General features: G+C 42.1%; 1 protein-coding gene across 3 annotated transcripts in view; it reads left to right on the forward strand.

Annotated features, from left to right (window-relative positions):
- Positions 1–23192, forward strand: part of MTM1 (myotubularin 1) — a 65504-nt gene that overhangs the window by 19535 nt on the left and 22777 nt on the right. For all 3 annotated transcript variants that reach the window (XM_068962150.1, XM_068962148.1, XM_068962149.1), the window contains 3 exons: positions 913–1014; positions 19970–20053; positions 22522–22671. In XM_068962150.1, coding sequence (XP_068818251.1) covers positions 913–1014; positions 19970–20053; positions 22522–22671 — 336 coding nt within the window. The remainder of the gene's footprint in view (positions 1–912; positions 1015–19969; positions 20054–22521; positions 22672–23192) is intronic.

Raw genomic sequence — 23192 nt, forward strand, 5'->3', positions numbered from 1 at the left:
ATCTTTTGCTGGGTAATACAAACTGATTTTTAAGGGAGGTTATTTTATTTTACTTACTTTACTGAATTCAGTTTGAAAGAAGGTTTCCCTGCTTATTGAAGAGATATGTATTGGAAACTATCTCTAAAATCTGGTTTTGAGCATTAATTCTTAGTTCCTAGAAGCATAGTCATTCCTACTATGGTAGATCTTAAGGTGGTCTTTATAGAAGCCTGTAAAAGTAAAATTCTGATTGTACAGTCCTAAAGAAACTGGCGGTTTGTTTTCAGCCTGGTTCCTATTTGCTGATAGCAGATATTTTAGCTCTTATACTTTTTATCTAAGTTACACCATATTGTTCCAATGAAATGTGATTTTCTTTAAACAAAAAAAGTAAAATTGTATAACAAAATAATATTACGTTACTTATATGAGAGCTTAAAATGCCAGTCATTTCCTAATTTTTAAAAGGGAGACTTTAAAGTGAAAAGCATGAGGGGAGAGGGAGAGAGCTTCTGTATTTTAATGACATGTTTGACAATTTTGAAATAATATTTTTGGCAGATACACATTTGATAAAAGTCCTATGAATAAAATTTTTATTATTAAAATACCTCAGAAAGCAGTTAGACAGACACAGGAGTGATACGCTAGGCAAGGTTTGGTTTTTCTTTTTAACAAATGAACTTTAACTCCGTCTTCTCTTTAACGTGAGTTGTCTTGTCTTTACAATCATGATGATGATGGGAATATTTTCAGGGGTTCTTAAAACCAGATATTTCAAGATATGGTACAAAACAAAGTAATTTTCTTAGTGGTCTAGCTTTGTTGCCTCTTCAGGTAAGTCGATCTTCTTCCAGAATAGAAGGTTTTTTGCTAACGAACGTGACTCAGTTTGCAGACTGAACTGGCACGTTTGTCCTTTGCCCCCAGGACTTGAGAAACCTGAGGTTCGCGCTGAAACAGGAGGGTCACAGCAGAAGAGACATGTTTGAGATCCTCACAAGATACGCCTTCCCACTGGCCCACAGTTTGGTAGGTTCCCGGGTTCTCCTTTGCTTCCTCTGCTGCGTTCCCCAGTGGGGTGTGTGTGCGAGGCTGTTTACTACAGAAGCTTGACCTGTTCCCAGAGGGCACAAGCCTCTCCTCTGCCAGTCTGTATGGAGTGGCTCAGTGCAAGTGACCCCTGCCACCTCCGAACCTACCCTCTACCTGGGCCAGCCCTCTTCCAAAGGCCAAAGGTGGCAAGGTGACCACAGGCATGTCCGTGAAGTGTTGTGACATCACATCCCAGAGCTCATCGCCCTCAGCTTGGGAACTGAGAGTGAGGCAGGTCAGGCTTCTGTGGTTCCAGTTATATGTGGAAGCAAGTGCTGTGAGCCCAAGAGCTGTTGTAGTTCTCAAATCCGGATTTGTGGTTTAGGCGCAGATTCTTTATTTTTAAGGACTGACACTTTGAATGTCATTTCATGGGGTTCACTATATATTTGCAGGACAGACTTATTATGCATTTGTTGCTTACAACCTATGACTTAGTGCATAACAAGTTTCGGGCTGTGTATATCTAGAACTTTTCTTTCCTATTTAGCAGACTTAGTAATCTCACCTTGTTTTACCGAGGGACTGAAATAAGCTTCAAACCATCTTTCTTTGTATTCTGCCTTGATCTTGCCTTCTTTTTTCTTTTTCCTGGCTTGTGTCCTTTTAACGCCTCCTTCACTTCTGCTGCTTGAGTTTGTTTTTTTTGTTGTTGTTGTTTTATTTGAAACTTAAATTTCAAAAGATTTATTGATTTTATTTTTGATAGTGTTCTCAGCATTTTCTCTAAATGTCTTTTTTAAAAAATTTATTGAAGTTTAGTTGATTTAATAGTGGCGTGTTAATTTCTGCTGTACAGCAAAGTGATTCAATTCTATATATATATATATGTATATACACTTTTTTGTATTCGTTTCCATTTTGGTTTATCACAGGATCCTCTGCTTGACTTTAAACAAACTTAAAGGCAAACATCTATCAAGGGGAGAGCAGGGGAATAATTCTTTAAATAAATACATGCCTTTAAGTATAGAATAAATAGTGCTCCAGCTAGACTGAAGCTGATGGAAGAGATCATTAAATAGAAGAACTGCTTTGTGATGGAACTCTTCTTCCTATGCCTGTCTTATTTATTTGTTTTGGGGCAATAGGGGCCTGACTTTTTATTCTAACAAGACATGGCTTCTTTCTGCCTGAATTTCATCAACAGTTTTTCCATCAAAGGAAATTTATGACCAATGGAAAGGGCAATTATACAAAGACTGGTGGTCTAGGGGAATCTGGAGTACTTATTGTGAGTCATGTGTTGATTGGAGATTCAAATGTGATACTTACAGCAAATATAATGATATCAAAGAGTTGAATACATGTTAAGCCTTTTGTCAGTTATTGGTTAAATATGTGATTTAAAAGATATTTTAATATTAACATTTTTAAATGACTAGAACAAAATGTTTAATGGGAATACATCTTTGGAATTACTGTGAAAGTGAGAATGTACATCTAATCCAGGAAAACTAATTGAGGGGATGGGTTCTGTCCTGAGTTTTGCATATCTGGCCTTACATAATCAGAGATGTAAAGATGGTTCACACAACAGGTGTGAAGGAGCTGAGGCCCCAGTCCATCTCCTGTGTGATCTTGCTTGATCAGTCATCTCCTTTCTCTGGGATTTTCTGTCTCCTTTTGGTTTTACTTGACGGTAAAGAATCCACCTGCAATGCAGGAGACCTGGGTTTGATCCCTGGGTTGGAAAGAGACCCTGGAGAAGGAAACAGCTACCCACTCCAGTATTCTGTCCTGGAGAATTCCATGGACTATTTCATCCCTGGTGTCGCAAAGAGTCTGACATGACTGAACAATTTTTACTTCACTTTGCTTCACCCTAAAAACAGGTTAAAGTGTTGAACCAGCTTTCCCCTAAACTACTATCCCATTTCTTACTTCAGTCCAAACTTCTGGAAAGAACATTCTAGTCTCTCCACATCTCTGGTTCATTCACTCCCCCAGACCATTCTAGTATCCAGTTTTATTGAAGATCCCTCCTTGGACCTGAGACCTCTCTATGGCTGAATCTAGTGACTCACTTCAGTCTTCATTGTTTTTGATCTCCCCCAAGCATTCAATAATTTTGACCACTCTCTGTTTCTGTGTTGCTGTACCATCTTGACTGTTCCTTCCTAGTGTCCACTGCCTCTGTTTTTTTCCTTAAGTGTAGACATCTTGGTGGTGGTTCCCTATCAACCCTCTTGTCTTGTTACTCACTTTGCCTTGATGATTTTGTTTAATCCATAGCTTAAGCTGTCATTGCTATATGGGTAATTTCTAAGTCTAGTTTTGACATTGGCCTCAAGTGAATCTAAATGAACCTCTCAAACACCTTCCTCTGGAAGTCTGTGAGAATCACAAGCTCACCATCTGCAGTTCACCAGAACTATTCTTCAGCCTACATATCCCTCAATTTGAATGATCCTCAGTTTCTCAGGTTCAAGAACTTGAAGTCAAGTGCCCTGCCCCAATCAGGCATAAAACTTATTTATTGTATTGAAGTACAGTTGATTTACAATGTTATATTTGTTTTAGGTATAAAATATAGTGATTTAGTATTTTTACCGATTATACTCCATTTTATTATTATAAATATTGGTTATATTCCTTATGCTGTACATTACATCCATGTATTTTATTTATGAAGTCAGCTTTCTCATTCCCCTGCCTTGCCTCTCTAGCTGCATCAATTTCAAATCCTGTAGGTTCTGCTTATTGTGTGTTAGTCGCTCAGTTGTGTCCAACTCTTTGCGACTCCATGGACTGTAGCCCGCCAGGCTCTTCTGTCCATGGAATTCTCCAGGGATCGAACCTGTGTCTCCTTGCAGATGGGTTCTTTACCATCTGAGCCACGAGAGAAGAAGCCCAGGTTCTGCTTATCAGTAACTCTCGAATATTTCTTCCCATCTACCTGTGCTTCCCAACTCACTTCCCTTCCAACTTATCCTCCACAGTGCTGCTGTCTTTTTTTTTAAGTACTGTATGATCATGTCACTCTATGTCCCTCCCTTCACACAAAAAATGTTCAGTGACTTCCCATGGCTTATACCCTAGACTCCAACCGCATAGGATGGCCCTGTGCCCCTCTGGTATACATAGACCTTTCTCAACTCAGTCTTTGGCTTCCCCGTCCCTCACCTCTACCTGAGGTCCCCTCATCTCTCTAGAGCCCATCCCTCACCATTTTGCTCAGTCCTAGATCCTTTTCCACACCATGCATGATCCCTGGTGGGAGTTCATCATGCCTGTCACTTGTTTGGACTTTGTAGGTCCTGCTACTGGAGCACTTACCTCCCTCAGTCTGCCTTCTGTCGTAATTATGTAGTAATTGCCCATCCCCCTCCTATTCTGTGAGCTTATCAAGGCAGGATCAGGCTTTATCTACCTCTCTAACCTCAGCATAATCACTTCTTCATGGGAGATGTACAATGATGGCTTTTTTAATGAATACAGGTTTAGAGGAAAGTGAAGGGAAATTTCATTCTGTGGAGACACTTGGGCTGGATTTCTGGATATTGTGGGTATGTTATCAGAGGATATAGGATTCTGGGTTGCTGTCATTGGAGTGGTCCACAGAGGGGTGCTTTGCCTTATTTTTTGTGTCTGTGCTAGGCATCCCTACTCTTTTGTTTAGGAAGACAACAAAGTGAAAAACTGGAGGAAAAAACGGGAACTGAATGGCTCATACAAAGTTGTAGAAAATTAAATTCTCTTAAGTTTTAACCACTGAAAGTCATCTTAAAAAAGAAAACCAAACTACTCATCAAAACAATAGAAAATACAGATAAAAACAGATCAGCTATTGACATAGTTTTTGGAATATTAGCCCCTGCTATTCCATTCAATGTGTGCAGGTATTTCATCAGGCAAATTCATTTCAGGGTAGTGTGTGTGGGGGGGGGCATGAAGGCAGATGACAAGAAGTTGTAGTAGGATGAATGCGACCTGGTTACATCTGGGGATGTGACAGAAGAGATGTGACAAATGCGTGTGGCTCTGACACAGGTTGGTCGACAGCCAGTGCCCTCAGAGGCCAGGGAAGCCAGCTGGGGAGTCCCAGGAAAAAGGGAACAGGTCCAGCCGGAAAAGCCTGCGTGGAATTGATAGTCATTTGGGTTGGGCCTTGAGGATGGTTGTCATTTCCTGTGGACAAGGATGGTGGAGGAGGTGGTTTTTTAGGCAAAGGCAAGATCCTGACTCTCAGCACTAGGGAGGGTAAGTTGGCAGCATGAAGAGTGCTTATTAGGGTCGCCAGAAAGCACGGGATGGGAGGAGGGGGCAAGAGCTGGGTGCATCAGGTGGAGGGATCCGCTGACTCAGGAGCTTGTACCTTGGGAAGTCGTGGAGACTTAGTGAAGGTTTTGAAATAAATGAAGCCAGCAGTGGGGTCAGAGGGAGGACCAAGCAAGACGCTGGTGATGCATGCGGAGACCACATGCTTGGGCTGTAGTTTGATCTCGGAGAACTGGGAGGCAGGCTGAGTCATCCTTCCTTCTGAGGTCTGCGGCGTGACCCTGCAGGGCAGGGAAGTAAAAAACGGATTTCATTTGGGGAAGCAGGTAGGAGATGGGGCGAGGAAGGAGGGATGGGGAATTCTGTTTCGCTCGCAGGGCCAGTTAGTACCTTTTGATAAGAGTTTCCAGCAGCAATTGCAGGCCCACCTCTTAGAAGAGAGTCCAGAGGTATAGACCTGAAATTGTGATGCTCCATCTGTTTGGAGTCATGGATTCCTTTGGTAACATGGTGCAAGTTAGGGTTTCTCCTCCACTGACAGACACACTTAGGTACAAAACTGGATGTAAATTTTTAGGGGACTTGGAGCCCCTGGGAAGCTCACTTGTAGGTCCTGGGTTGAGGAGCTCTGGTGTGTACCAGAGAAGCCAGCAAGGATGAGAGAGGTAATGGGGAGAGCCTGCAGGTTGGGGGTCTGTGGAAGCCAAAGGCAGAGCGAGCTCTGAGAAGGTGGTGATGGATATGTGAGGTTGTGGGGGTGGGAAGAACGCTCAGGAAGAGGTCCTTGGGGACTGGACCCCCTCACTGTGGACTGCTTGAGGCTGGGACACTCTTTCCTCATCCTGCCCCCGCAGTGTCCAGTATAGGCATACACTGGTTAAACTTTTTTGAATCGCAGGAGGTGGTCTGAGTGGTGGGCATGGGAGCCAGTTGATGGAGGTTTAAAGAGAGAGCAAAGGGTGTTTCAAAACAAAGTAGTGGTAGCAATCAGCTGGAGGGAAGACGTGTTTCCCTGAGAATCCAAAAAAGGTGAATGAAGATGGTGGGCAGGGGAAAGCAAGAGAGAAGAGGGTTTCTTTCCTGAGCAGAAAACGGGGTGGGCTGAGGGCGTGGGATGAAGCCCATTTTGCAGGGCAGGTTCGGAAAGGAGAAGGGGCAATTATTCCTCTGAGACAGGAGGGGAAGAAAAGTTTCCCAACTGCCACAGTGGGGAATGCAAGAGTGTGCCAGAAAGGGATTTCCTGGAAGCATAATCTAAGCCTGATTGCATGGAACAATACAAAGGGCCCCTGCTTGAAAAATAGCACTTTGTTAATATTACTGAAACTGTTAAAGCAGCTGCAGATTATCTCAGTGATTGTTATTGGCGCTGGATGCCAGAAGTAACGTAGCAGTTGTGTCGGTGAAATGGTGTCTGGAGGCCAAGAGAGCTGGGTTCCAAATCGAGCCGTGAGGCAAGCGGCATATGAGTGAGATTTTTTCTTTCACACCAGCCCTGGCTCTCTTGCCTTCTTCCCCATTAGTATTTTCACCACTCAGTGTGTTCAGTTAGGACTGAAACTTTGAATTGACCTTGAGCTGTTTAGCCACACACAGTGGATCCCAAACCATTACCTTGATTGGTTCTATATTAGGTCAATCCATTAAGACTTGAAAATTGTTTAGACTGCACTTCTATTTGAACTGGGACATTTATTTTCTTGTTTTATTTTTGCTTTGCTTTTCAAACAGTAGAAATCTTACCATTTTTTCAAACGATATCCCAAGTCAATACTAGTTCTAAGGAAATGATACATTTTTATGATAAGAAATGTGACAATGCCTCTGATATCATGGTTGATTTTTAAAGGCAGGTGTACATATGAACAGAGCCTGATACTGCTACAGAAAAATAGTTTAATTGTTGGAGTGGTATGTTCAATGCTAGAGTTCCTCTTTCATTGATTTCCTTTATTGTTTGCTCATTGTTTTACTCAGATGGAATAATCAGCGATAATACAAATTTTAGATGGGAGTTTTTCTTTTTTAAATTCTGAATCCCAATCTGTTATTGAGTCATGAAAACATTAAGAGCATCTCTATCTGTTATCTGTGTGTGTCTAGATCATGGTATAAAGTCTTTGGCTTTCTGTTACTCATAGTCTAGAACGTTTGATAATGATAGAATATGTAGAATAAATTGTGTTTTAAGTTTATTTATGCACTAATACAGGAGAAGGCAATGGCACCCCACTCCAGTACTCTTGCCTGGAAAATCCCACGGACAGAGGAGCCTCGTAGGCTGCAGTCCTTGGGGTCGCTAAGAGTTGGACACGACTGAAGCAACTTAGCAGCATCAGCAGCAGCATGCACTAATATAGTCGCTTAAATGTATCTTTAGGTCTGTGTGGATTTTCTTGACATTTGTTTAAATGAAGGGCTTGAGTGTATGATTAAACTCATGGTCTGTAGATTCACATGAGGGAAATGTAGAGCTAGAAGAAATGGAGCCCGAGACCCAGCTGCCAGGCTCCCAGTGGCCTGGATCGGGGAGGCTCAGTGGGAGGAGTCATTCACAGGTCCCTTCTGCAGAGTGGTTGCCAGCATGGGGCCCAGGCATCCAGAGGTCCGTGTGTGAATCCAACTCAGTCCTTTACCTGCTTCGCAACTTTGAAAATCATGTAATATTTCTGTGCTTCAGCATTTTCATCTCCAATGGGGGTAATAACAGTCTCCACCCCACAGGGGTTTTGTGAGGATTAAATGAAAAGTACTTACAAGAGCTCCTGGCACGCAGTAAGTGCCCAATAAATGTCAGTGCTTCTGTTCTTAGCGCCCCGTGTTTCCCAGCAGGTGGAGAGAATAAGGATGATTACTCTGACCCACTCTTCCCAAGTATATGAAAAAAGTCATTGTGATCATATGTGGGACACTTAAAGCCCTTTAAAAGAAAGGTGCTCCACAGGTAACAGTTAGTAGTCTCATTAACCAACTGAGGCTTGTACCTTGCCAAAGGATTAGTTGAAAGTCTTCTATTTGAGAGCATGAAAGCCAAAAAGCATCTTAAGTAGAAATGGGATGTATGAGCAGCAGTGCCAGGTAATACACAGAGCTCTTCAGAAGTTGTTTTCTGTTCTTTCTACCTGTGACCCTGCTTGCGGAGTAGCATGGCTCACTCAGGTTTGTGTCTCTGCACTTGCCCCCTTTCTGGATTCAGCTCTGCAGTATTGCCGTGTTTCCTACTTTTTGTTCTCCTGTGACCTGATTGGCAGAGACTTGCAAAGTCTTCTGGTGTTTGCTTTAGTAAATTTGACCATCTTCTGGGCCCAGGGGAGAAGATCCACTGGCTCTGACCCCGAAGGAGATGCTGCGGGTTCCAAGGCCTTCTCTGTGGAGAGCAGCGAGCAGGGCCCTTGTCTTTCTTCCTGGCTTCACTGAACCCCAGCCTGCCCTGCCATGTGGTCTGAGCAGTGCCATTTCCCCTTGTGTTCTCATGGCACATCTCATGGTGCTTGCCTACCGAAATAATTCCATAAAGAATACGACATGGGGCTGGGAGGATACACCTCTTTTTTGATCCTACAAACTGAGAATGAACGACCTGGGACTTTTTCTGTTCTTTGAGGTTGTAAACCAGACTGAAATGGAGCAGACTCTTTGTTTCTAGGCTGATTACAGATTAATAGCCAACAACCAGAAGCTCATTTTCACCCGGGAATTGAATGAGAAGCTACACATGTGCACTCGCCTCTCAGCCTGGATGCGGCCTAAGACCCAAGGGTGGCTTAGTTCTCCATCTCTTTTTCTAACCAGGACATTTTTTTTTCTTAAATAAATAGTAAACTTGGCTCATAGAGGGTCTAATCATGCTTTTAAAGCTCCTCCCTTCCTGCCTCCTGCAAGACTTGGCCCTCTGTCTTCTTTCTGTCTCTCACCACTGCCCTCTCCCCTGGTCTCGAGACATGCCCAGCCATCCTCCCTGTGCCCATCTCTGGGGACTGTGGTCCCAGCTGGACTGTCCCTCCCCTTCCCCATGCCACCCTCCATGTCCAGAAGGACAGTGCTTACTGCTGGTCCTCACATCCTTCCTTCCACTCTCTGCCTTGCAACTTGGGGGAACTGTTGGGTTTTTTTGGGGGGAGGGTTGTTTTCTTTTAATTAATTTATTTTTAATTAGAGGATAATTGCTTTACATGCCATGTTGAGATGGTATGGTACTGGCACAAAGACAGAAACATAGATCAGTGGAACAAAATAGAAAGCCCAGAGATAAATCCACACACCTATGGACACCTTATCTTTGACAAAGGAGGCAAGAATATACAATGGAGAAAAGACAATCTCTTTAACAAGTGGTGCTGGGAAAACTGGTCAACCACTTGTAAAAGAATGAAACTAGAACACTTTCTAACACCATACACAAAAATAAACTCAAAATGGATTAAAGATCTAAATGTAAGACCAGAAACTATAAAACTCCTAGAGGAAAGCATAGGCAAAACACTCTCCAGCATCAATCATAGCAGGATTGTCTGTGACCCACCTCCCAGAGTAATGGAAATAAAAGCAAAAATAAACAAATGGGACCTAATTAAACTTAAAAGCTTTTGCACAATGAAGGAAACTATAAGCAAGGTTAAAAGACAGCCTTCAGAATGGGAGAAAATAATAGCAAATGAAGCAACTGACAAAGAATTAGTCTCAAAAATATACAAGCAACTCCTGCAGCTCAATTCCAGAAAAATAAATGACCCAATCAAAAAATGGGCCAAAGAACTAAGCAGACATTTCTCCAAAGAAGACATACAGATGGGTAACAAACACATGAAAAGATGTTTAACATCACTCATTATCAGGAAAATGCAAATCAAAACCACAATGAGGTATCATCTCACTCTGGTCAGAATGGCTGCTATCAAAAAGTCTACAAACAACAAATGCTGGAGAGGGTGCAGAGAAAAGGGAACCCTCTTACACTGTTGATGGGAATGCAAAGTACTACAGCCACTATGGAGAACAGTGTGGGGATTCCTTAAAAAACTGGAAATAGAACTGCCTTATGACCTGGCAATCCCACTGCTGGGCATACACACCGAGGAAACCAGAATTGAGGAGATACATGTACCCCAATGTTCATTGCAGCACTGTTTATAATAGCCAGGACATGGAAGCAACCTAGATGTCCATCAGCAGACGAATGGATAAGAAAGCTGTGGTATATATACACAATAGAATATTACTCAGCTATAAGTAATGCATTTGAATCAGTTGTAATGAGGTGGATGAAACTGGAGCCTATTATACAGAGCGAAGTAAGTCAGAAAGAAAAACACCAATACAGTATATTAATGCATATATATGGAATTTAGAAAGATGGTAATGATGACCCTATATGCGAGACAGCAAAAGAGACACAGATGTAAAGAACAGTCTGTTGGACTCTGTGGGAGAAGGCGAGGGTGGGATGATTTGAGAGAATAGCATTGAAACATGTATATTACCATATGTGAAATAGATCTCCAGTCCAGGTTCAATGCATGAGACAGGGTGCTCAGGGCTTGTGCACTGGGAATACCCTGAGGGATGGGATGGGGAGGGACGTGGGAGGGAGGGTCAGAATGGGGAACACATGTACACCCATGGCTGATTCATGTGAATGTATGGCAAAAACTACCACAATATTGTAAAGTAATTAGCCTCCAATTAAAATTTAAAAATTTTTAATGCCATGTTGGTTTCCACCATACATCAACATGAGTCAGCCATAGGTATACATATATCCCCTCCATCTTGAACCTTCCTCCCGCCTCCTACCACATCCCACCCCTCTAGGTTGTCACAGAGCACTGGTCTGAGTTCCCTGAGTCATACAGCGAATTCCCACTGGCTATCTATCTTATATTTGGTAATGTATATGTTTCGATGCTACTCTCTCCAGTTGTCCCTCTCTCTCCTTTCCCCACTGTGCCCACAAGTCTGTTCTCTATGTCTGCATCTCCATTGCTGCCCTGCAAATAAGTTCATCGAAACTGTTGTTTTGAAAGTGACTCCAGGCCCTACAAGTTTTCCTATTTGGTAGACTGTAAGACCTTGGCCTCTTCCACCGCACCGTCACTCAAAGGGTTTTTTTTTTTTTTTTTAATTGAATAGCTGCAATAGATGTTTATAAAATATCCACCAGATGTCCCAAGTTAGAATTGACAGAGCATCCCTTTGTGTCGGGGCTGCTGGGTCTTCCACTTCATTCACCACCTCTCTCTTCAGCCAGGCCTGGTCTCCTGGCTTGTGGGGCCTACTTTCTTGGGTTGTTGGTGATGATTGCCTGTGGACTCATTCCTTGGGCCTCTATCTGTGGGAAGACTCCAGGGCCAGGATTGAAGGCAGTCTTACATTTTCTTCTGCCAGGCATTTGGGGGGCACTCCCAGCCTGGGGCACTCACAGATTAAATTCTCTGCAGGATATTTTTGGGACCATGAAAGTTATATGAGTTTTGGCAGCCCTGTACTGTAGGCTCCCTTGCTCAGCACAGGTCATCTAGACAGGTAAGTTCCCTCTGAGTCTCAGGAATTTGTTTCCTGTTTGTCCTTGCCCTAAGGGTACAGTGTTATTGAAGGAAGTTTCCAGTTTGACACCCATCTTGGCCAGCCCAGGGCATTACATCTTATCTCCTGGAGCCTAAGAGGCCACAGAAACCAGTCCTGCCCACTCTTCTTGTTCTCTGCATTCCATTCACAGTTTGGCTTGGGCTTCTGAGAGTCTCTTCTTCCCTCGTAGGCTCATTAGTGCATTTTTAAAAAGGGTTTCTGTTTTGTCCAGCAGTTTTAGATGTTGTCAGCAGAAATATCAATTAGAGCATCTAGATCATCACGCTGGCAGACACCTCTCCTGTGGCTTCTGAGGTGTCAATCTCCTGGCCCTCCTTTTCCATTTCCTTAGCTTGCTTCTGGTGTCTAAATATGGGTTTTCTAGAAAAGTCCATCCTTGCTCTGTGCTATCCCCAGTCTTTTTTGTTCTTGTGTTGACCAGCATTGCCTTCATGGTTTTGTGTTTCCCATTAGCTGCTCCGTGACTTCAGCTGATGCCTAAACCTTTGTTTAAAATTAATCTCTCATTTTCCCCTCAAGCTTCCATTGAGCTGCCAGTTTCTCTATTGCTGTCATTTCCTTCTGCTCCAAAATCAGGGTCAGTGGGAGATTTCCCTTTTCTGTAACATTTACTAAATCCAAGTGTTCTTCGTGCCCAGCCCGACTTGGTTCAGGTTTCCATCTCTTCTTTTCTGGCTGTGGGGATGGTGCTTTTGCTGATTTTTGTACTTCTGTTTCTGATCCAGCCCACTCTACACATGCTGTCTGTCAGGTTGCTGCCCTTGGGAGGCAGCTCAGACTATCTCACCCCTTCATTTCTGAAACTTCAGCCCCTCGTCCCTCCCTGTCAGTGTAAATGCAAACCTCTGTTCTGTCTACCATGTGGCCACATCTCTCCATGGTCTCCTGTTTTTCTACCGACCTGTGGGCTGGCTGCCAGACCAAGGTGTTTGCTGATGGCCTTGTGTTTTCTTCCATTTTTGACTTTTTTGTAGTCCTCATAGTTACCATGTCCAAAGTCATCTTACCCTTCCAGGTGATCTCCCATGCCACTAGCACCCCTCCAAGGCCTGCCTGTCCAGAAGTAACTCTGGCATTCCCTGGCATCCCATGGCACTTAATCTGTACCTTTCAGGGCACTTAACCTGCTTCTCTTTACGTGAACAGTAGCTGCTCCCTCCTCATCTCTCTCCTTCAGAGGATTTCTAACTCTTTAAAGACAGTAGTGGTGTCTTACTCTCTTTTTATCTATTTAATACCTTGTTCATAAGAGATAGTGTCTGCTAAGTAAATGTTTCTTAAATGTATCTAATAATGTCAGTGGAGTGAATGAACAGGAGCTAACAGCCACCAAGTGACCTATAAGAATATCCTGTTTAGAAAGGGCTTTGATTCAGCAAGCATTTATGTTGATTTTTTTTAATGACTAATGTATGCATGGTTGAAAAGTAAGGAAAGATTAAAGGACTGAATGTTTGTGTCCCCACAAATTTTCTGTTGAAGCTCTAACCTTCAGGGCAATGGGAGGTGATTAGCTTTAGATGCAGTCATGGGGGTGGTGTCCCATGACGGGATTAGTGCTCTTTTGAAAAGAGGCCAGACTTCACATCTTCACCGTGTGCAGTACAGCAAGAAGGCCATCCTCTATAAACCAGGAGGTGGATCTCAACAGAATTAGACCACGCTGGCTCCTTGACCTCAGACTTCTCAGCCTCCAGAACTGTGAGAGTTAGTTTTTCTTCTAAGCCAGGTATCTTCTTATAGTAGAGTGAACTAACTACAGCAGTAAAAATAGTAAAAATATCTCCCTCCCAGCACCCTTTAGTTAACATTCTCAGCATATTGCTGTCCACCCAGTGATAGTAACCTATGCAGGTAATTCATTATTTATATTCCTTCCTCCTTTGACCCTAATGGAGCATGCTACATATGCACCTCCATAGCTTGCTTTCTAAATTTTCCAATACATACTGCCTACCAAGTGGGCTTCTTCACTCTGTTAATACTCTGTTTACTGTCTCATACTTTATTTAATCCTCTGTTGATGGATGTTGACATCATTTCGAATCATTTGCCCCTCGGTATGTGATAATGAGTCCTTAAAATGGGACAGTGGAGAGGGATAGTAGAGAACAGATTTGAGAAAGATCAAGAAGATCAGATCAGTAGAATTGGTTGATTGACAGTTATAGTTACGAGGGGAAATGGGATGATAGGGATGAATCCATCCTGGATAAATGGGTTGATAGTGGGGCCAGTGGTCAAGATGGGCAACATAGGAACAGAATGAAGAAGAGAAGACAAGTTCGTTTTGGCTGTGCTGAGCACAGGTTGTAGGGGACAACCAGGTGTGGGTATGTGGGAGGCCAGTGGCTGCATAGATCTGAAGCTTTCCCTGGGGAGAGGCTTATTTGGTAGACCTGGATTTGATCATTGGCATTTTCATTGACAGCCAAAGTTATCAGGAGAGAGAATTACAGTGAAAAGTGATGTCACATATGAACCCTGAGAAATGTCAGCCTTAAATGATTATGATTTTGACAAATAGTAATGTTCTTTTTCTAAAATGATTGAAATGACATTTCAAGTGCACTTTTGTAGTCCTTTCCTGAATAAGTGAATATATGACTCAAGAATATTAAAGCCATTTTCTCCAGGGAAAACGATAGTGGTAGAACTAGGAGAATTATTTATGCAAACAGAAGTAGCAATGGTAATTCATGCACAGGTTGCTTTTTGACCTATGAGACTTTCATCAGACTTTTGGATGAAATTACTTTTGATGCAGTTGTACAAATTCTTACTATGTCTAGTCATAGTAAAAGGCTGAAAGCTGTATCAAGCATGAAGCCATTGCTTAGAATTATAAACTTTGCCAAGTTTCAGCACCTCCTATCATTCTTCCTTAAAATTTTAGACTTTTCCTCCTAACTTGAATGAAAGCATTATTGTTCTTATACGAAGTGGTCTTGTTTCTTGAGATAATTTTACATTGTTGCACCCTTCAGTGGTAGATGAAAAGTTTGAAAAAGGCTAATGTCTTCAATTTTGAAATCAAATTAGGAAAAAACACCTCAGATTCTTGTTCAAACGTTGCAGAATTCTATCCCAAAAGAGTTAGTGACTGGTTTCCTGAATTTTTAAAGCTAGGTCTCAGAGATGCAGTGAATCGTGTCCACTGATGACCATGCTTTGTGTGGTGACAGCATCATTTGAAAGCACTATTATATCTTACAGAGCTTATCGATTTATTTCCTTGAATACTGTGAAAATTGTTTTCTTCTGTAACTGTCTCCCTCTTCAGTGGTATTTAATTCTTCTAAATCTGACACTCAAAAATCCAGTTCTGAGAGACAGCGCGACAAGGCTTTGGCTGTCTGTGAGGGCCCTTTGTGAGATCTAGGAATCCTAACTCAGTGACACAGTTCTCCCTCCTCAAAGAAGGAAGCTCATGAATCACTCCATATTTATAGAATCTACTCAATAACAATAAATCCAATCTAGATGTTTAAAGCGAGTTGGTGCATCTTTATATAAGTGCCATTTTAAAATGATGGCTAATTAAGTGAAAGCTAGAATCTGCTGTCATTTCAGATTTTTGCTCCCACAAGACACAACAGTGATAAACGGAGCTAAATTAAAAAGACAAGTTACATTCTCTTTGTCAGAGTTGTTTTCCCTAGTGTGAAATTGGAGATTTTCATCTCAACTTTGTCCTTTAACATTTTTCAAATGTTACATTGTACTATTTTTAATCCTGGAAAAAATGCACAAGATTTTTTTTTTTTTAAGTCTCCATGCCTGGTATTTCTTGACTAGTAGGAATCTGAGTTGGTGAAATGCCCAAATATTCATACAGAGCCGAATAAAGGAAGACATGCTCATATGAAGCCAGGGTGAGCACTTGAGTCTGTTTTCTGATGTCAGTTGCCCAACTTTGATACTGGGCTCTTGTTATGCAGGATGCTCATGTATGAAGGCTGGGTAAAGGGCACATGGGCCTTCCCTGTACCTTTCTCTGCAACTTCTTGTCAATCTATAATTATTTCAAAAATCACTTAAAAAAAGAAAAAAGTCAAGCAGCCCCTCAAATAGGCTGAGCACACAGACCCCTCAAGAAGATTCCTAGTGTTCTGGTGTATCCATGGCCCTTCAGGATCAGGGCGTTACCACCCTCCCCCAGAGGGTCTTGATTCAGCAAGGTGAGCTGGGGCCCAGGCAGTGCCTGGCACATTGGGGAAACCCCAACCCCATCTCTGAACCCCCTGCCCACTCCCTGAGCTGAGATTGAATCCTTCTTGGGAAGCAAGATGGGTGCAGGGACAGGGGTCACTGAGGGCACGTCATCACCAACCTTGAACCTGACTCCCTGTGCGTTCCCACGAGGGACAGTCTCTAGAAGTGGTTCCCGCCATGGAACTCGTGTTTCCCAAACAGTGTCCCCACCTGACCCAGGGCTGTAGGTAGGAATCACTGTGGAAAATGGCATCCTGCAAATCAAATTCTCAGAGATGCAAAGCCTTAAAAATTACATGTCTATAAGGGAAAATAAATAACAGGTAAAATCCTCAAGAAATGTAAGCTGCTAACTTTAGGTTTTACCATTTTCATGCAGGAGCTGTAATTAGCCTTGTAACAAGTAATCACTTGTCGGGAATTCTGTACTTTTTGATAATGAGGTAAAGATGAATGGGTGATGTTGTCCTTGCTTTAATGCTTAGTAGTCTTAGTTTTTTGGTAATAATCCACCTTTATGTTACTCGACTGAGAGCTTGTGTTTTTAAACTCTTGCTTTGTTCTCTTATCTTAATCTTTAATGGGGGAAAAGGGTAGAAATTAAAATATCTGGGAAGTAATTCCTGTACATTCAACTTTAGAAAATGTCAGTGTTGCTTCTTATAGAATGCTTACTTCAGTAAAGCCAAAGAGTTAGTGACAGCTCAGTGTTCACATTGTATTTTCCTATTTAAACTAGCAAGTTATACTTTGAAAAAGTATTTTCTTGTAATTGTAAGCTAATTTATTTGGATAGTTAAAATATTGGCTTGAACATCTGTTCTTTTCCACCTTAAGCTCCAGTTCAGTGTTAGATGTTTTGCTTTGTATTTCATGGCAAGAAATATCTGGCTGTTATTTGATTCATAAACTTGCCTGAAATGTTTGAGGTCCAAGTGTGGCTCTTAGCATCAAGTGTCATCACAGAGTTCCCATAGGCACGTTTCCTGAGTCAAGGATGCCAGTCATGGACTCATCCTGTACATCTAGACATCACTCAGAGTGTGATGTGTTATTCTAGAGCTATTTCGTGAGAAAGGCCACCTGATAGGTTGTGCTACCTTGAGGACACTGTATCATTCCCATATGATACAGACAGTTCTCTTATATGACTTATAAAAGAAACTATGGAAATAGCTTCTGATGATAACAATTTTGTATACTTACCTTACACTTATCAGTAATTTTAATATAGGATGCAAGAGGATATTGGAAGCAAAGAAAGAGTTGGTTTATTTTTAGTGGTTGAGAAGTAGTAAGTTACATTGAAAATGCTGCTGGCAAGTCAGAGGACACTCTTGGCATTAATACACATGATTTTTCTGGAGAGAAAGCTTAATCTGGCCTTTTTGAGTAAGTAATTTTATTCTTCTTGAATGGCCACCATATTTGCTTAAGCTTCATTGGAAAAATGCAAATAACTAAAAACCAGGAAAAAAATGAACAAAAACCATGTTGAAATTAGGAACTTAAGAAAGCAGATTCTAGGTTTTCTTCTAAAGCGAGTGACAGTACAGCCTCATGTCATCTACATGCACCCCACTGGCACAAGGTTCAGCAGTCTTGAGTATTTACCCAGGCAAGGTCCTGACAGGTGCAGTATCTGGTGCTCAGATGATGTCACCAAAAGGATGCTTGGGCATCTTCTGTAGATGCCGTGTATGGATAAAGACGTGTGCTATGCATTTTAGTGCTCGTCTCACCAAAGGTCCCTCTGTCTTCGAGTTAAACTTCAGTTAACAGAAATCACTTGTTTTCCCCAAGGGTACTGAATAATCAGGTATTGCTGTGGATTCACTATCAGCCTAAAGCCTCAATAATCGTACAGCTAGATCAGTGTCATTGCTAATAGACAGCACTGGGGCCTAGTGCAGAGTTGAGACCTGCTGAGGGGGCCACATGCTTTGGAAAGTTCAAGAAGATCTTCTGGAGATCATGGTCCTGATCTGCTTTCACCTTAAACCTCTTGCCACTTAAATACAGAAAACCAATGCTGCTAAGTGATGATTTTCCAGAAATTCTCTATAATTCTCTATAACGGGGTCAGGGGCACCTGAGGCCTTAGGCTGATGGATGGAAGGAAGAGACTTAGAGGAAAAGTGCCCCCAGAGAAAGTGCTTGTGCAGGGGCTGTGTAAAGCTCTCCATCTTCATTTGATCAAGAAATACGTATTCCACCTTTGTGGGCCAGATACTGTTCAGTTACTGGGGATTGAGGATGGGAAGAAAGCAAGTGTCTGCCTTCATGGAGCCCATGGTCTAGAGGACGGTAGGGGTCCCGCAGTAACAAACAAGTAAATACATGTCAAATGGTCACAAGTGATGGAAATAAAATGGGAAGGAGGATGAGGGGTGCTGTTGATGGAGGGTGTGTGTTGTTTTTCTGTAGGGTGTTAGAGAAAGGCTCGTTGATTAGGGTTACATTTGAGCAGAGATGTGAAATAAATAAGGGAGGAAACCATGAAGGCAAGGATTCCAGACAACTGAAACAGCAGGTACAAAGGCCCTGAGATTGGTGTGTGGTTAGTGCTCTTGGGGAGCAGCACTAAAAGCCAGCATGGCTGGAGCAGACTGACGAAGCAGAGGAGCAGAGACATCGTGGGAGACGTGGCCAGATGGCGAAGGCCACAGGGGCATTGCAAGTACTTCCACTTTTACCCAAAGTGAGATGAAAAGCTCCCACAGGAGGATTTGGGGGCAGGGGAAGGATTTGAGCTGACTTAGGTTGTTCCACTACTACTCTGCCTTTAGGTGTAAAGACGAAAGCAGAGTTAGGAGGCGTTATTATAATAATGCAAGTGGAAGTGGCAGAGCCTTAAACCAGGGTGCTAGCAGTGAAGTGATAAGGATAAGCCAAGGTGCACAGGATGGGGCTGGCATCTGCTGAAATGGGGAGACTGGGAGGAGCAGGATTGGGTGGGAGTTGTGAACATCCCAGTCCTCTAGCTGTGGTGCAGTCACTTGTGTGGCCAAGTCTGAAGATCACAGTGGGGCTGCAGAGTGATAGATATTTAGGAATCACCAGGGTATGGATGGTATTTGAAGCCATGAAATTCCTTAATGTCACCTTGAGAATGAGCATAGAGAAGAGATGAGTGTCGTTTCAGAGATCAGGGCATTGATTCAGAACTCACAGAGAAGTTAATTAAGAATTTTCCTAATGTTGTCTCTTTCTTTTAAGAATTTTCCTAATGTTCTGTCTCTTTTTAAATAGATTAATGCATCACTGGTCTCTTGAGACAGTGGCACTGTTTACTAATCATTGCTGGATTTTCTTTTTCTTTCTTTTTTTTAAAGTGTCTTTTACCTGACTGATTGCTAATACTGCTTAAAATTGATGGGCATTTTTGGGTCTGGAAGTCTGATTTTTATGCAACAGCACTTTGAAAACAAACCACCAAAAGTCATGTTTATTGTAAAGTAATTAGCCTCCAATTAAAAGAAATAAATTAATTTACAAAAAAAAACTTAAAAAAGAAAAAAGTCATGTTTTAGTCATAGAAAACTGCGGTCTCAAAAGTAATGGTTAATCAAGATAGAGGGTAGCATAAGTCTAGCATGAATTTGCCACTGTTATTTCTGGCTTAATGGGCAATTCATATTGATGTATGGCAAAAACCATCACAATATCGTAAAGTAATTATCCTCCAATTAAAATAAGTAAATGTTTAAAAAAATGAAGAAGAAAAAGTATTAGGTTGTTATTTCATTGTAGGCAAATCTGGTAAAAAATAAAATAAAAATCTAAGGTCGTGGTATTAGTAGAGTATTAATTCCTTTACAATGAAGTTGACATTCTGGTTTTTTTTTTTTTTTTTTTTTGCCTTTTCTAGCCGATATTTGCATTTTTGAATGAAGAAAAGTTTAACGTGGATGGATGGACCGTTTATAATCCAGTTGAAGAATACAGAAGGCAGGTAAGTCAGTAGATACTGTACCACACGAAGAATCTCAAATGTGCCTGCTGAGGATATATGCCTTTGGTCATGCTCTTTGAGAATCAGTAACACCCTTGCTCGGAGAAGGCAATGGCACCCCACTCCAGCACTCTTGCCTGGAAAATCCCATGGATGGAGGAGCCTGATGGGCCGCAGTCCATGGGGTCACTAAGAGTCGGACACGACTGAGTGACTTCACTTTCACTTTTCACTTTCATGCATTGGAGAAGGAAATGACAACCCACTCCAGTGTTCTTGCCTGGAGAATCCCAGGGACGGGGGAGCCTGGTGGGCTGCTGTCTATGGGGTCACACAGAGTCGGACACGACTGAAGTGACTTAGCAGCAGCAGCAGCAGCAACACCCTTGCTAAATACTTTTTTCCTAGCAGTAGTATAACATGGCGGCTTCTGTCTGTCTAGTACTGTGAAGCCTACAAGCTCTTACAGGGCCATGTTGAAGCTGCATTGACAGTTGCATGGCTAAGTTCGTTTTCTTCCCACTACACGAAGAACATCCATTATATGTTGTCCATGAAATGAATCAAATACTCAGAGTCTAGAAAAGCCAAGCTTCTATATCTTACTACTCAGGAATTGATGTCACAATGTATTTATGTGTTTGGGAGCTTAACTATTACTGGCAGTTAGCTTTCAGTTATATTCATTTTGGCTTAGAGATTCAAATAAATTAGAACTGTAATGATGACTTTTCCAGGCAAGCTTTGATGACTGTGTATGAGAATTGCCGTTACTGCTCTCTTAGTAAACTTTACCCATGTGCGTGTTTATTTGCAACAATAAAGTAGGAGGCTTTGAGTATTGTTGCTGTTCAGAGGTGAAGGTCTCCTGGCATTTTTAAGAAGATTCCCATGCCTTTTATGGAATAAGAGCTGCACTTTGACCTCTGCTATAACTAAATCATGGGACAGCTAGGAGTTTTGTGATGAGATTTTTCCTAAATCGCATTCTATAACGCTTATAAAATAATTGGGAAGTTTTGTCAAATTAGGTTTGAGAATCAAATCAAGCCCAGTGAGTATAAAGTCAAATCACAAAACATTAGACTTGAGAACCTTTAAGCCACCACTTCCACTACGAGGCCTCTTGGCTGAGTTCCCTGTTTAGTCTTGATCAGACATGCAGGTGTGGAAATTTATCTCTGGAGCACATATATGAAGTAGTATGCCCTGTTGCTAGCTTTAGACTATTTCATTTTCAAAGGCTGTGTATACCTCTCATTAGTAACCTGTCTTCTGGGTTATATATGGAGGCAGAAGAAGGACCATTGAAACATCTTGCATGTTTTGGAGACCTCTGTAGTGTTATGCATTAAACTATTTGCACCTTAATTTTGGAGTATTATTGACAGTATTAAGACTTATTTTATAGGTCAAAGCTTCTAGCTTGAAGCAAAACAATTCCTGTTTTTAAGCTTGCATGCATATATGAACTGTTGAAGGTATTTTGTTCTAGACTGCCATTATATTCCATCTTTTTTTCTTATACCTTTCTGATGGGACTTGTAACTCTCTAATTGGACTTGACTTCAGACTCATCTGCTTGGTCTGGACTCTATGGGGCCAGACCTAAAGACAAGGTACAATGCTTGTTCCCAAAACAAGCACCCACATGGCTCACTTTTGTGTGTGTACTTCTGTATTTGTGAGTGTGGGGAGGGAGTTATTCCAGCACCTCTGGACCTTGTCCCCACTAGATCCAATTTTGTGAGTAGGCGGTAGGATGGAAGATGTCTTCCGTGTGTCCCTGTCACACTAGCAGGCCGCCTCAAATGCAGATGACTCTCTTTGTCACACAAGCCATAGGGCAATCACCCATCCCCAAAAAATGAGCCTCCACAGAGGGGTTTTCCTTACTTCCCTTCTATGAATTTATTTTTTTAATTAATTTTAATTTGAGGCTAATTACTTTACAACCTTGTAGTGGTTTTTGCCATACATTGACAATGACATACAGTGTGAATTTCTTTACAAGCTTAGCTTCTTTCTACTTTGGAGCAGGTTGAAGTATTCTTCCTGTTTTGAGTAGGGGGTAGAAGTTGCCTGATAGCTTTTCTACCCTCAGTTAGACACACATGAAGATTACACAATGTACTTTTCTTTAAGGTGTGTGAGTGAGTGGGGGGGAGCTTGAGTTTCTCCGTACAAGAAGTAGAGAAGAGTTTGGCATGAAATGAAGGAAGATCTCAAGTTGAACAGAATTTGCATTATCCATGACAGTTTAGAATTTTGGAGCCCACCTGTGTTTTGTCTTGTGTTCTGTTGTCTGGATTACCGATCTGGTTCCCTTATTGGGAATCAGTAGAGTGTTATCACTCTGCTGTCAGACGCACGTTTGCCTTCTGCTCGAAAGGAGAAAGGAGACCCAGCGATGGCCAGATCCAGAGAGGAGTCCTCCGTGTTGACATGAACTTCCTTTTCTCCTGCAGGGCTTGCCCAATCACCATTGGAGAATCACTTTTATTAATAAGTGCTACAAACTGTGTGACACTTACCCAGCTCTCTTGGTGGTTCCGTATCGTGCCTCTGATGAAGATCTTAGGAGAGTTGCAACTTTTCGATCCCGAAACCGAATTCCAGTGAGTACTGCAATTCATGTCTTTTGTAAAGAGTGCCATGACAATGGCAGTCAAGTAATTCAGAGAAAGGCTGTTTTGGAATTTCAGTCCCACAAGTTATCATCAAATGTCTTCTGAGTGCAAAGCAGCAGGCCAAATAGGGAAAGAAGTAAGATGTCACCTGCCCCCCCAGAAGCTTGCAGTCAAGGAGAGAGCATGAACTCAAGTAGTTTTTATATAGGAGAGGGAACAGGTAACACCAGGTGAGAAGGAAGAGGGGAGGACAGGGTCTCTGTGGCTTCTCTCTTTGTAGCACAGTGATTAACAGATGTGAGGCTCTTGGTCAGTGTCAGCTGACACATTAGAAACAACACTAGAAATACCCTGTGTTATGGAGCCTGTAATTACAGGCTTTTACTTAGCACCTTTATTAGGATTCATCTATCTGCATCACGTTTGTAAGCTGCATTCAAACCATTAGCAATATTGAGACAAGTGCAGATTAACCCAAACAGTATGTTACAGTATCACTGGACCTAGTT

Source organism: Capricornis sumatraensis, chromosome X (assembly GCF_032405125.1).
Source record: "Capricornis sumatraensis isolate serow.1 chromosome X, serow.2, whole genome shotgun sequence".
NCBI lineage: Eukaryota > Metazoa > Chordata > Mammalia > Artiodactyla > Bovidae > Capricornis > Capricornis sumatraensis.